Raw genomic sequence first — 12,143 nt, forward strand, 5'->3', positions numbered from 1 at the left:
ATAATAAAAGGGGCGCCTGGGTGGCTCAACCGGTTAGGCGTCCAACTTTGGCTCAGGTCATGATCTCACAGTTTGTGAGTTCGAGCCCCGCGTTGGGCTCTGTGCTGACACCCCAGAGCCTGGACCCTGCTTTGAATTCTGTGCCTTTTTCTCTGACCCTCTCCTGCTTGCACTCTCTCTCAAAAATAAACATTAAAAAATTTAAAAATAATAATAATAAAAATTCTAAAACCCTGCCTCTTTTTATGTGACACAATTATTTTTTAGTAATAATCATGAAATAAGACAAAAACTAACCAGAAAAGAAACGCAGAGTGAGAATTTTCTATTAAACTTTGCATCATGCCAATAAAAGTAATAGGAAAAATAGAAGTTAAGTAAATATTATAGTAAAGCAAGGAGTTAATATTTTTAAATTATATTAATGTATTTTTGGAAAAGGAAAGTTGTTTTTTTCTTCCTTTTTTAATGTTTATTTATTTTTGAGAGACAGAGAAAAAGAGCAACGAGCGGGGTAGGGGCAGAGAGAGAGACACACACACAGAGTGTGAAGTAGGCTCCAGGCTCTGAGCTGTCAGCACAGAATCCAACACGGAGCTCAAACTCACGAGCCATGAGATCATGGCCTGAACCGAAGTTGGATGCTCAACCAACTGAGCCACCCAGGTGCCCCCATGGGAAGTATTTTTTTCAAGTTTAGTTTTATTTATTTTGAGAGAAAGATAGAGAGCCAGCAGGGGAGGGGCAGAGAGAGAGAGAGAGACAGAATGCCAAGCAAGCTCCGCGCTGTCAGCACAGAGCCGGGTGAGGGGCCCAAACTCAAGAACCGAACTGTGAGATCACGACATGAGCTGAAGTGAAGGGTCAAATGCTTAACCGACTGAGCCACCCAGATGCCCCTGAAAAAAGGAAAGTATTTATACCAACATATCGGTCTGTTATAATAAACTGGTTGCTATCTGTGAATAATAAAGTCACCTTTTCTGTTTTTAAGCCTTACACTTTGCAGTGACTTCACTGAAATTAATCTTCTCCATATATTAATGTTTAATCAACAGTATAACCAGATTTGTCCAGTTAACTCTGCACATAGTTGATTGAAGGACATATTTTAAGGTTTTAAATTTCAAACATTTGTTTTACATGAGCAACAGACGTACAAATAATTAGGAAAAGACTTTAACGTAATAAGTTTGACAGAAATTCATAAAAATCCCCTTTCACAGCAAACTCCAGAAATGGCAGGACTATCTCTGTTTCTTTGGGGACAACTATACTGGTTTTCAAATATCCCTGCAATTGAAAATTTTCTACTAAAATATTTTCAGCAGAAAATTTGTCATACATTTCTATTATGTATATTATACATTTTCCACTAAAATATCTTCAGAAAATTCATCACACATTTCTTTTATATATATTATATATTATTATATTTCTATTCTATTATATATATAAGTATTATACATGGTTTTTCTTCATCTGCTAAAATCAGAGCAAACAGATGAACGATAATAAAGTTTGACATTATTTGATCTGCAGCTTTAAAACAAGAGCCCAATCATTGGTGAAAAAGATCAAGGCACTCAAATACTGCTTGGTTGATTTCTTCCAGCAATGTATGACCAATACCTTTTGTTGTTTCTCCTGACGTTCTTTGAAATTGGATTGTTTATTCTGAATAAATGACCATTTCCTGAGATTTTGTTACTGCATGGTTAATTACCTTATCCACAACTTTTATGTATTGCTGCTTTGATTAGAGTCTGACACAATAATATTTTATGTAAATAATTTGTCCAGTAACTAATAAGTTACTGAGAAGTCACAACATAGGTAACTAATAAACTATGCCACTGATGATTATATTTTCTTTTTTTTTTTTTAGTTTTTTTAATGTTTATTTATTTTTGAGAGATAGAGAGGACGGAGCACGAGCAGGAGAGAGGCAGAGAAAGAGGGAGACACAGAAGCTGAAGCAGGCTCCAGGCTCTGAGCTGTCAGCGCAAAGTCCAATGCAGGGCTCAAACTCACAGACTGCAAGATCACGACCTGAGCTGAAGTTGGACACGTAATGGACTGAGCCCCCCAGGTTCCCCTATATTTTGTTAGTTCTGTCTTTAACGATTAACAGTTTAAAAAGAAGAAATCTGAATTTTAAAGATAGTATTCAAAACCACTAAAGTATTTCATGTGTGAACTAAAATCTGCACTCATTGAACACGATATTGTGCCTCACAATTTGCCCTCTGTTTCATAATAAACATCAATGGAAACCCTCAGTGATCACATGGAATAACAGAATTGAAAACACTCAACTTCTGCTGCTTTGTATTTACAAGCACTCAACTGTTTCAGCGTGGGATAACCAGGTCCACAGGGAATGAAGACCCAACCTGTGCGTGAAGTAAGCTTGAACGATTTCAGCAGTAAAGAACTTACTCTTGGAATGAACACACACAGCTAAGTCTGTTAGTGATAAGGGCCAGTGGTGTAACTGAAGCTTCTCTAAATTAATTTCCATGTGGAACACAATGTTTAAAAAGATAAGTAATAAAATTGCACCGATTTGAAGTAGATAGATGATCAAAACACCAATAACTGCAACAACAAATGATTTAGCCTAAAACAGTATTTTTAGGGGGAAGAGGATTTGACATAATGAAATAAAGAGAACTGAGATATCTAATGGTGTCATTGAGCCTGCCTCTCATCTTCTTACTGTGCAAAAAAAACTTCTCACTATGCAATTTATTAAAACGATTGTTTAAACTGCTGTTCGTGGGCTATTTTCTTACTTGCAGCTGAAAGCTCCCAAACTGATACCTTCTGTACCTGAGTAGGAAACTGCTCCTAGATAATAAGAGTCTGTGTTCCATATCTCCAACTCCTTACTTCCTAGTCCTTTTTGGTTTTCTTTTTCTCTTTCTTTTCTTTCTTTTTCTTTTTCTTTCTTTCTTTCTCTCTCTCTCTTTCACTTCTTTCTTCTTTCTTTCTCTCTTTCTCTTTTTTTTTTTTTTTTTTTTTGAGAGAGAGAGAGAGAGAGCACTTGGGAGAGGGATGAGGGGTGGGTAGAGAGAGAGAATCTAAAGCACGATCCATGCTCAGCATGGAGCCTGATGCGGGGCTCAATACCATGACCCTGGGATCATGACCTGAGCCGAAATCAAGATGCTCAATCGACTGAACCACCCAGGTGCCCCGGTTTTTTGTTTGTTTGTTTGTTTGTTTATTTCAGTAATCTCTATACCCAACATGGAGCTCAAACTCACAACCCCGAGATTAAGAGTCACTTGCTCTTCTAACTGAGCCAACCAGGTGCTCCCTTCCTTGTCCTTTTTCAATACAGTCAGCCATTTGCCCTCACCAGTCCCCTGAAATAGCTCAGGCCAATGGCACCAACCATGTTCTATTGCTTAACCTTACGGGCACTTTTTGGCCCTTAATTTTATGTGACATCTGGTATCTTTGGACACCATTTGCCCTCCTCTCCTTCTCAAAATGTTCTCTCACTTGGCTTTCATGATACCTCAGTATGTAAGTAAATATACACCTGGTTTTGCTAGTTAAATGCTTGACCTCTCTGGTCTATAAACTCCACGAAGGCAGGGACCATGTCTGTTCACTGCTTTCCCAGTGCCTGGCCTGGCAAAAGTACTCAGTGAACATGTGTAGGAGTAACCCCTCCTTTTCTTTTTTTTTTTTAATTTTTTAAGTGTTTTTATTTTTGAGAGAGGGAGAGACAGAGTGCAAGTGGAGGAGGGGCAGAGAGAGAGGGAGACACAGAATCCGAAGCATTCTCCAGGCTCTCAGCTGTGGGCACAGAGCCTGATGTGGGGCTTGAACTCGCAGACCATGAGATCATGACCTGAGCTGAAGTCAGACGCTTAACTGACCTAGCCACCCAGGTGCCCAGGAGTAACCACTCCTATGCTCCAGGGCATGCTAACACTTGCAAAATCTATACCTAGAGAATATGTAATTAAGTAATGTGTTACCCCTTTATAATTCCTAAAATAGCTTCTATAAACTACTGAAGTACTCTGGAGATTCGTTAACGCCAAACAGATAAGCAAAAGCAAGATAATTTTTATTTTTACATGACGGTTCATCAGAAGAAGAGTTTGATTTAGGGTTGTTTTTATGAGACTTTGGCTAAAGGATGCTATTTGTATAAATGAAACTTTCTTCCTCTCGCAGGTGCTTTGTTTCCTAATAATGTCAATCTTTTTGTTCAATTCAAACACGCATAAAGTCCTCTTAGTAACGTTCCAAAATCTGTTTGCTATTTAATGTGCCATACGGCATACTTAAAAATGGGTGTATCTGTCACCTTTCCCATCAATAGAAAAGGAGTGAGACATAGATTAGTTAGATGTGAACACTAGCAACATAACAACGTCCATAAATGTTTTGATAATGTGTTGACTAGAAAGTGTCTTTGCAGTTCTAAGAAGCTTTCCTGGCTCAAGGGAAGAAAGCGCCCATCATTCACCATCTCATTCTTGAACATTCTTTCCTAAGCTGTAGACACGGACTTCTACACATCAGTAGCATACTTTGAAGCATGCTGGTCGTTTGCTCTTCATGGCTGACACCAATCCTGGAACAATTCCTCTGAGGCCTCTCTCAGTATATGGTCCCGTCTCCAGCAGCTGGTGGTTTTAGTGTGGCTCTTTTGAGTCAAGGTGTTCACCTACCAACTGGCTGATGGGCCGGCCATTGGGAACTGAAAGCTTCAGAATCTGGTCTTTCTCTCAGGGCCACTCCTCTTCTCAGGAGCTCTGGTTACCCCAAGGCTTCTCTTTCATCTTCTTTTCTTCATCTTTTCAACTTCAGCTTTCAGTCCTAATCATTTTATTTGGATGTTTCACACTTGAAACTCCCATGGGATGAAGTCTGGTTAATTTGGTCCATCTTTTCATGGCCACATTGTGTTAATTGGTCATTAACACATCAGCCTGTGCATTGGCTGATGCCAAACCTGGCACCTAGGCCAGGCCCACTGGCTAGGTTGGTGTGGGAGTGCCAGGGTGACTTAATAGCACCCAACATACCACAAAAGAAAGAGCGCAACTTCTTAAGGAAATCAGGAAATACATTTCTTTTATACCATGAGGATTTCTTTTCTTTTTTAATGTTTATTTTTTATTTTCTTTTTATGCTTTTATTAATTTTTGAGAGAAAGAGAGAGCATGAGCAGGGGAGGGACAGAGAGAGGGAGACACAGAATACAAAGCAGGATCCAGGCTCTGAGCTGTCAGCACAGAGCCTGATGCAGGGTTCGACCTCAACAAACTGTGAGATCATGACCTGAGCCAAAATCGGATGCTTAACCAACAGAGCATCAGGCGCCCCAATGTTTATTTTTGAGAGAGAGAGAGAGAGAGAGAGAGAGAGACAGGGCACGAGCAGGGGATGGGCAGAGAGAGAGGGATACACAGAATCCAAAGCAAACTCCAGGCTCAGACGCACAGCACAGCAAAGAGCCCGAAGTGGGGCTCAAACCCATGAATCATGAGATCATGACCTGCGCTAAAGTCAGATGCTTAACTGATTGAGCCACCCAAGTGCTCCTGGGCAGGATTTCTTTAAACATGTAATATTCATCTAAATTTTCTATGCTTTTTACTGATCTGCTTTAGTGTTATATTAGTAGGACATGAATTCAATGTTGTGCTTTCATCATTAATTAATGCATTAAAAAAACTCCTGGAATTGTCTATTTTGCAGAGAAGAAATTCAGAGATGGTAAATAAGTACCATAATGGTTACAGGGCTACAGACAGAGAATGAGAAGTGGAATCTCCCAGGTAAAGGGTTTAGCCAGCACCTAATATCCAAACTGAGAGAGTGGATCTGGAGGGTTTTTTTAAATTGAGGAATAATTGGTTCATACAATTAGTTTCAGGTGTGCAAATAATGATTCGCTATTTATATACCCTGTGAAATATCCCCACCAGTTGAGCTACCATCCACCACCGTACAAAGTTACATTTTTTTCTTGTGATAAGAACTCTTAAGAGGTAGTCTCTGAGCCACTTTAAGATATGCCATGCTATATTAACACTATTCACCATGATCTCCATTACATCCCCAAGGCTTATTTATAGCTGGAAGTTTGTACCTCTTGACCCCCTTCATCCATTTTGCCCCCCACCAACACCTCTTCACTGTGGCAACCCCCAATTTGTTCTCTGTATCTGAGTTTTGTAATGTTTGTTCATTTTGTTTCTTAGATTCTGCATAGAAGTGAAATTATATGGTACGGTAGTTCTATTTTTACTTTCTTGAGGAACCTCCATACTGTTTTCCATAGTGACTGCACCAAGATAATATTCTTGATAATTAGGAAGTTATCAAGATTATCAAATTTTGTTACCAAGAAAATTTCCCTCTTTTCTCATATAAAATAAAGATACATGGAAGGGAAATTAATGGTCTGCTGGAATTCTAATATATGATTGCTTTAATGAAACATTTTAAATGTATGTACGCTTGGCATCTTTGCAACACTTACAAGTTAAGAAATTATTTTATAATCTGTTCTAATTACAGAATTTTACGTCTCACATCCAACTTTAATACCCAGGAAAAGCTCAATAAACGTTTAACAAATGTGTGTGTAACAAATTTTAAGTGATAAGTTACCTTTTACAAAAAAAAAGGTTGATTTGTTCAGTCCACTGAATTTAATTTCAAAAAATTTATGAGGGAGTTATGTCTAAATGGATTTTTTTCTTGCTGTACATAGTGCTAAGGGCCATCCTGTCATCTCTTTAGCTCTTGTTTGACCTGCTTTGTCAGATGCTTCGTGAAATGATATTCAGAACGGCACATGTGATGTCAACTTGCATTAATTCTTTCCCAAAGAGAGGTGTTCAGTATTCAAACTGTGTTTTTACTGGCACAATCTATGTTTCAGCTTCATTTCAAAAGGTCTTCAAGCAATGCTTCCTTTGGAAGCCTGTTCTTTTTGCAACTACTCTTTTAAAACAACCTTTGGAAGGACAATAATGATGTCCCATAATACTGCTTTCAGGGAATGCATTAGGAAAATAAGTGTTTCAGAGAGTTGAATAACAATTTATGTATCAATATTAAATTTTACTGTTTTCATTGTAATACGTTATAAAAATTAAAACTATCCCTTATTCAACTACTGTTTCCTAATGAAACACATCAATGAATAGTATTGCATTTGTTTTTATGTAGAACAATTAGTTTGTTGTCAGGTAACAAGAACCATATGCATATGCTCTTACAATCATATAATTTCCTCTAATTCAGTTATAATAGTGATTGTATATTCGCAAACACCTAAATGTTTTGCTGAATTTCATAAACAATATAGGGTAATAAAAACATTCATTTCAAATACCTTCATTTGAAAGAACAAAGTACATCACTAATCCATTTTTCTTCCTTGTTTAGAACAGAATTGTTATTTTATTAAGATGAGAAATCTAGATTTTGATGATTTTGAATGAATTATTCAAATTACTCATTTGAATGAACCCATGAATTATTGGTTTCTTGTATTCCCCCCCAAAACTCAGTTATGATTTTTGGTAGTCATAGAGCAAACATAATTCAATTGCCTGCTGAGGGTCTTTTTCAAATTTTGTCCTTTCCATTTTTCTTCCGAAGCCGGTTTCTGGCTGGTTCTGTCAATACCAAGGGTTCCTGTATGACGGTTGCTGGATAATTTGTGCCTAACAGTTCAACTTCCACCTGTTGTCCTACTTTACTTAGCTCAACAGGCACATAGGCAAACGCCAGACTCTTCTGGACGCTGTAACTGTAGCTTCCAGACGTCGTGTTGCCAACCACCTGAAAAACAAGACCCAGCCATCCTCAGCAGCTTGGCCACAGCCATGTGCTCCTCCTCTCCAGACTGAACTCTGAAAAAATAGGTTTGCCTTACAATCTGAAAGTTTTAGGGAATACTGTTTATGGGGCTAACAGCGGGCAGAAAATATTCTTGTAAGTGAATTCAGGCTTACAAATTATGAAAAATAATTCTCAAAATACATCATCAACAGTACTCTCACACTTCTCACTTTTAGGTAAGAACACCTGTTTTTTTTGAGTAGCTGGCACTATTTTGCTCAGTTTGGTGGCAAGAGATCTGATGGGAGGAAGACTCAAATATTTTTGCTTTAAATTTGAAAAGCATTATCTTCCAACCAGCATGGCAATAATAGATACAAGGGAAAATTCCTAATAATCCAAATGTAAATTTACTCAAGTGTTCCTCTTGTGGTTTAGGATACGGCCTGCCAAAATAGTGGTGAAATAAACTATTGATACATCAGTAGTCAATGTGAAGCGAACTTTCTCTATGAATATACAGCATTTAGCGATTCCTGGAGATGGCGAGGCCCTTAAATTAATGTCAACTTTGCCCTCTCTAGATCTACCAGGTACAAAACATTTTGCTGGGCATTCTAGAAAATGACTGAGGTCTGGTTCCTACCCTCACGAGCTTCTAGCCTAGCTGAGAAATTAACACAGAGATGCAGGAAAATATAACCAGGAAGCCAAGAAAGTCAACATAATTAAGCCAGGATTTGTTCTACATTTTGAAGGTGGGTGGAATTAGTAGGTATATAAGGGGGACGAAACTTTGCAGGATGAGTGGAGACATGGAATTAGGCATGAGCAATCAAAATTAGGGAGGATGAAATGGAATAAACTGGGATGGTAAACCAGAGAAAAGCACTGAGCAAACAAACAAAACCTAGGAGATGAAAACAAAGCCTTTATGCAGCAAAAAAAAAAAAAAAAAAAAAAAATCTCATCAGGCTTGTTACAAAGATAAGAAAATGAGTGGAAACTAGATCTGAAGGAAAAGATGAAAGAGAAACAGTAGAATGCAAAAAAAAAAAAAAAAAAAAGCAATACAACAACATCAGGTTAAAACACCACATTTGAAAAAATGTAAAAGGAAGACAACAAAAGCAAAATATGATAAATAGCCCTACTCAAAATGGCTTCTCCTGGCTACACAGCGTTGCACTAATCCTTACAGACTCCCTGTTTCACACAGTGGGCTGCTTGTAGCTGGTGCTGAAAAATATTCATGGACATGAATCGGCCAGTGATCTTTCAGCTGCCTCAGCAAAGAGTCCACTACAATCAACAGTCTTATTATAGCATTTCTAGTCTTTGAGATGCTGACACATTTACGACAGTAAGTACAGACTCCTAGCTCTGTGGTCCCAGTTTGTAATTATCTCACTGAATCCCCAAATCAGAAACCTCTCCGTATCATTTCTGAGCTTATTATGGGGAGAACTGGTTGATTAAAAAACAAACAAACATGAAAGCATTCATTAGTAAAAGCTGTTTCTCTGGCAGGTTATTAACTGCCAAGGTATTGCTGAGAGAACACATATGCTTTAAAATGGTTTTTCTCGGGGCGCCTGGGTGGCGCAGTCGGTTAAGCGTCCGACTTCAGCCAGGTCACGATCTCGCGGTCCGTGAGTTCGAGCCCCGCGTTGGGCTCTGGGCTGATGGCTTGGAGCCTGGAGCCTGCTTCCGATTCTGTGTCTCCCTCTCTCTCTCTGCCCCTCCCCTGTTCATGCTCTGTCTCTCTCTGTCCCAAAAATAAATAAAAAACGTTGAAAAAAAAAATTTAAAAAAAAAATGGTTTTTCTCTTTTAGATCATAGTTAAGTAATGTAAGGCAGGGCTTTGGGTCAGGAAGGTTGGAGTTTTAATCACAGCTCCTTGAAAGACTTTCTTGGTAATCTTGGCTTCACTTCCTAGTCTGTAAGCCTGAGGTTTGTGTTTGGAGCCCTGGAGAGGTGACCTGATTTGCTTGGGCATTTTAAGAATATAAGAAGAGGTCAGACCAAGTCTCTTGGCCAAAGCCCCTAACTCAATGGGTCAAAACCCCACCATCCCTCTTCAGAGATTCCCCAGGCCTTCCCATCTCTTAAAATCCCAGCAGTGATTCATCTTGCAATTATGCCTGCATGAGTAACGTAAAGAAATAGTGTATTTATTGCAAGAGTGCTATTTTTTTAAAATATTTATTGAATGCATTGCTTTCTGCTAGATTACTTTCATTTCTCTCTAATTCAATGTCGAGTAACCCGAGTATTTCCCAAGTCTGGCCTTTCCTTTTATCTCATTACGAAATCTCTAAGGAAAGGTTTTCCCTAGCAACAGTTTTATATCCTTCTACCTTAAAATATTCCAGATTCAATTAAATCTATTTCTTCTCTTTGCTCAGTGAATCACAAGAACAACCTGTGCCCACCTTCTGCCTAGTAGATTTTCATATTCTTTGTTAATCACAGGCTCTCCCTTTACCAATATAAGCAATCCTCATTTGTGTTCAGCCTTGTCTCATTCCTCCCTTTGTGAGAATTAAAGGCACCTCTGGCTTAGGGGAGGTAACATGGTAGATGGCCTTTGAAAGAGAGAACATAATTTAAGTTGGATGATACATGGTGTTTCTTTGGCTGTCTCTGTGTGTTTGTTTATAAATAATAAAAAAAAGACAGCTTTCTCAACACTCCAAACTTCATTTCTACCACACATCTTTAAAACTTCCCAGCAAGCTGCTTTTATAACAGAAGCCCTTTGCATGCCCACTCTTTTTCAAAAATTAAACCTTATTTAAAATCCTGATCTCTCCTTCCATCACTGCCCATCTCTCAATTGGACTTTACTTTTCCCCAGGGCACTCATCACTCTCAGATGTGCCATTTTATTTCATTTAGTATGTTCGTTGTCTACTCTCTCTCCCCTGGGACGTAAGACCCATGGAGGCAGAGATGCTTGTCTGTTTTATGCACTGCCGCATCCCCACTGCCTAGAAAATATTTGCAAGAATAGAATACCAAATACCAAAGGCAGTACAAGTCTCAACAAAGTCAGGAAGCAAGAACAAAAAGTATGTCATCTCATTCCAGAGTATAAAGAGGATCCAGGAGATTCATCTGCAGGATGAGACGATCACCCTACTGAGCAACAAAGAGCAGACAAGTGGATATCAGGAAATTCAAGGGATATTTGATTTATAAAGCCAACTACAACTGGATTAACAGCTCTGTAAGCAGATGGCATATGGGAAGAAAGATGAAGAATATAGGATGTAAACTCAGTGCACAGAAACAGCAAAGGAAGTAAAATTCAAAAAGGAACTGGGGTTTCCAGGTCCCCCATTCCCAGCTTTGAGATATAGTTGGCGTGTAATGTTGTGTAAGTTTAAGGTATAAGTTTCCAGGCTTTTTAACTTGAATTTGCGTGTCAAGACTCACACCATGTTTATCAGGGTTGGTTTGGGGTTGCATACAGAACACGATGGCATAATCTGCAACCTACGGCCAAAACGGAAAGCCAGCGCAAGGGTGGGCGTGGACCATATTAGAAAGCTGGATGAAAATAGAGTGACAACAGAAAAAACAGAAGATGGGGTGGGGGAAACTTGACACGGCTCATTTTCTAGGATGAGAAAATGGAAGTCCAGAGAGGCTAAGATCAGGTCAAGCAGCTAGTTAATGGCAGAGGTGTGTATCAGTTGAAAGTTGCAGGTGAATGTGAAGTTGGAGGAAATGCTTATTAAGAAAAGAGGTCTCAGGGCACCTGAGTGGCTCAATAGGTTAAGCATCTGACTCTTGATTTCAACTCAGTTCATGGTCTCTTGGTTTGTGTGATTGAGCTCCGTGTGGAGCTCTGCACTAACAACACAGAGCCTGCTTGGGATTCTCTCTCTCCCTCCCTCTCTGCCCCTCTCCCCGCTCTCTCAAAATAAATAAACTTAAAAAAAAAAAAAATCTGAACCAGAGATTTAGAACCAAAAGAAGGGGGGAGACAGTGAGGTAAGAATGGTTGAAACAGGTAAACAACCTTAGAACAATTAAAGGTGAAGAGGTTCTTAAGAAAGAACTTGAAATCTGAAAAAAAAAAAAAAAAATCTTTGGCTTCATTGTGTCTAATAACATCCACCTGCTTTGGGATGTACAAGAACTGTGGGTCTATGGTTAAGTGCTGAAGAGAATACTGTGGGACAGCAGAGACAGAGACAAGAGCAAATCGGCCTACTCAGCATGGCTTAGGAGAAAGGGTAAGCAATTCAAAGTCCGCCTATACACAGATCAGAAATCAGCTCTGTCAGTCACTATGCAA

General features: G+C 39.0%; 1 protein-coding gene across 1 annotated transcript in view; it reads right to left on the reverse strand.

Moving 5' to 3' along the window:
* Nucleotides 1–7,526: 7,526 nt before the first annotated feature.
* The window catches only part of DMGDH (dimethylglycine dehydrogenase), a 68,225-nt gene continuing 63,608 nt past the window's right edge, over nucleotides 7,527–12,143 (reverse strand). Inside the window, exon 16 of the mRNA XM_049648588.1 lies at nucleotides 7,527–7,833. Coding sequence (XP_049504545.1) covers nucleotides 7,618–7,833 — 216 coding nt within the window. The 3' untranslated portion in view covers nucleotides 7,527–7,617. The remainder of the gene's footprint in view (nucleotides 7,834–12,143) is intronic.

The sequence above is a fragment of the Panthera uncia genome (genome assembly GCF_023721935.1).
Source record: "Panthera uncia isolate 11264 chromosome A1 unlocalized genomic scaffold, Puncia_PCG_1.0 HiC_scaffold_17, whole genome shotgun sequence".
Classification (NCBI taxonomy): domain Eukaryota; kingdom Metazoa; phylum Chordata; class Mammalia; order Carnivora; family Felidae; genus Panthera; species Panthera uncia.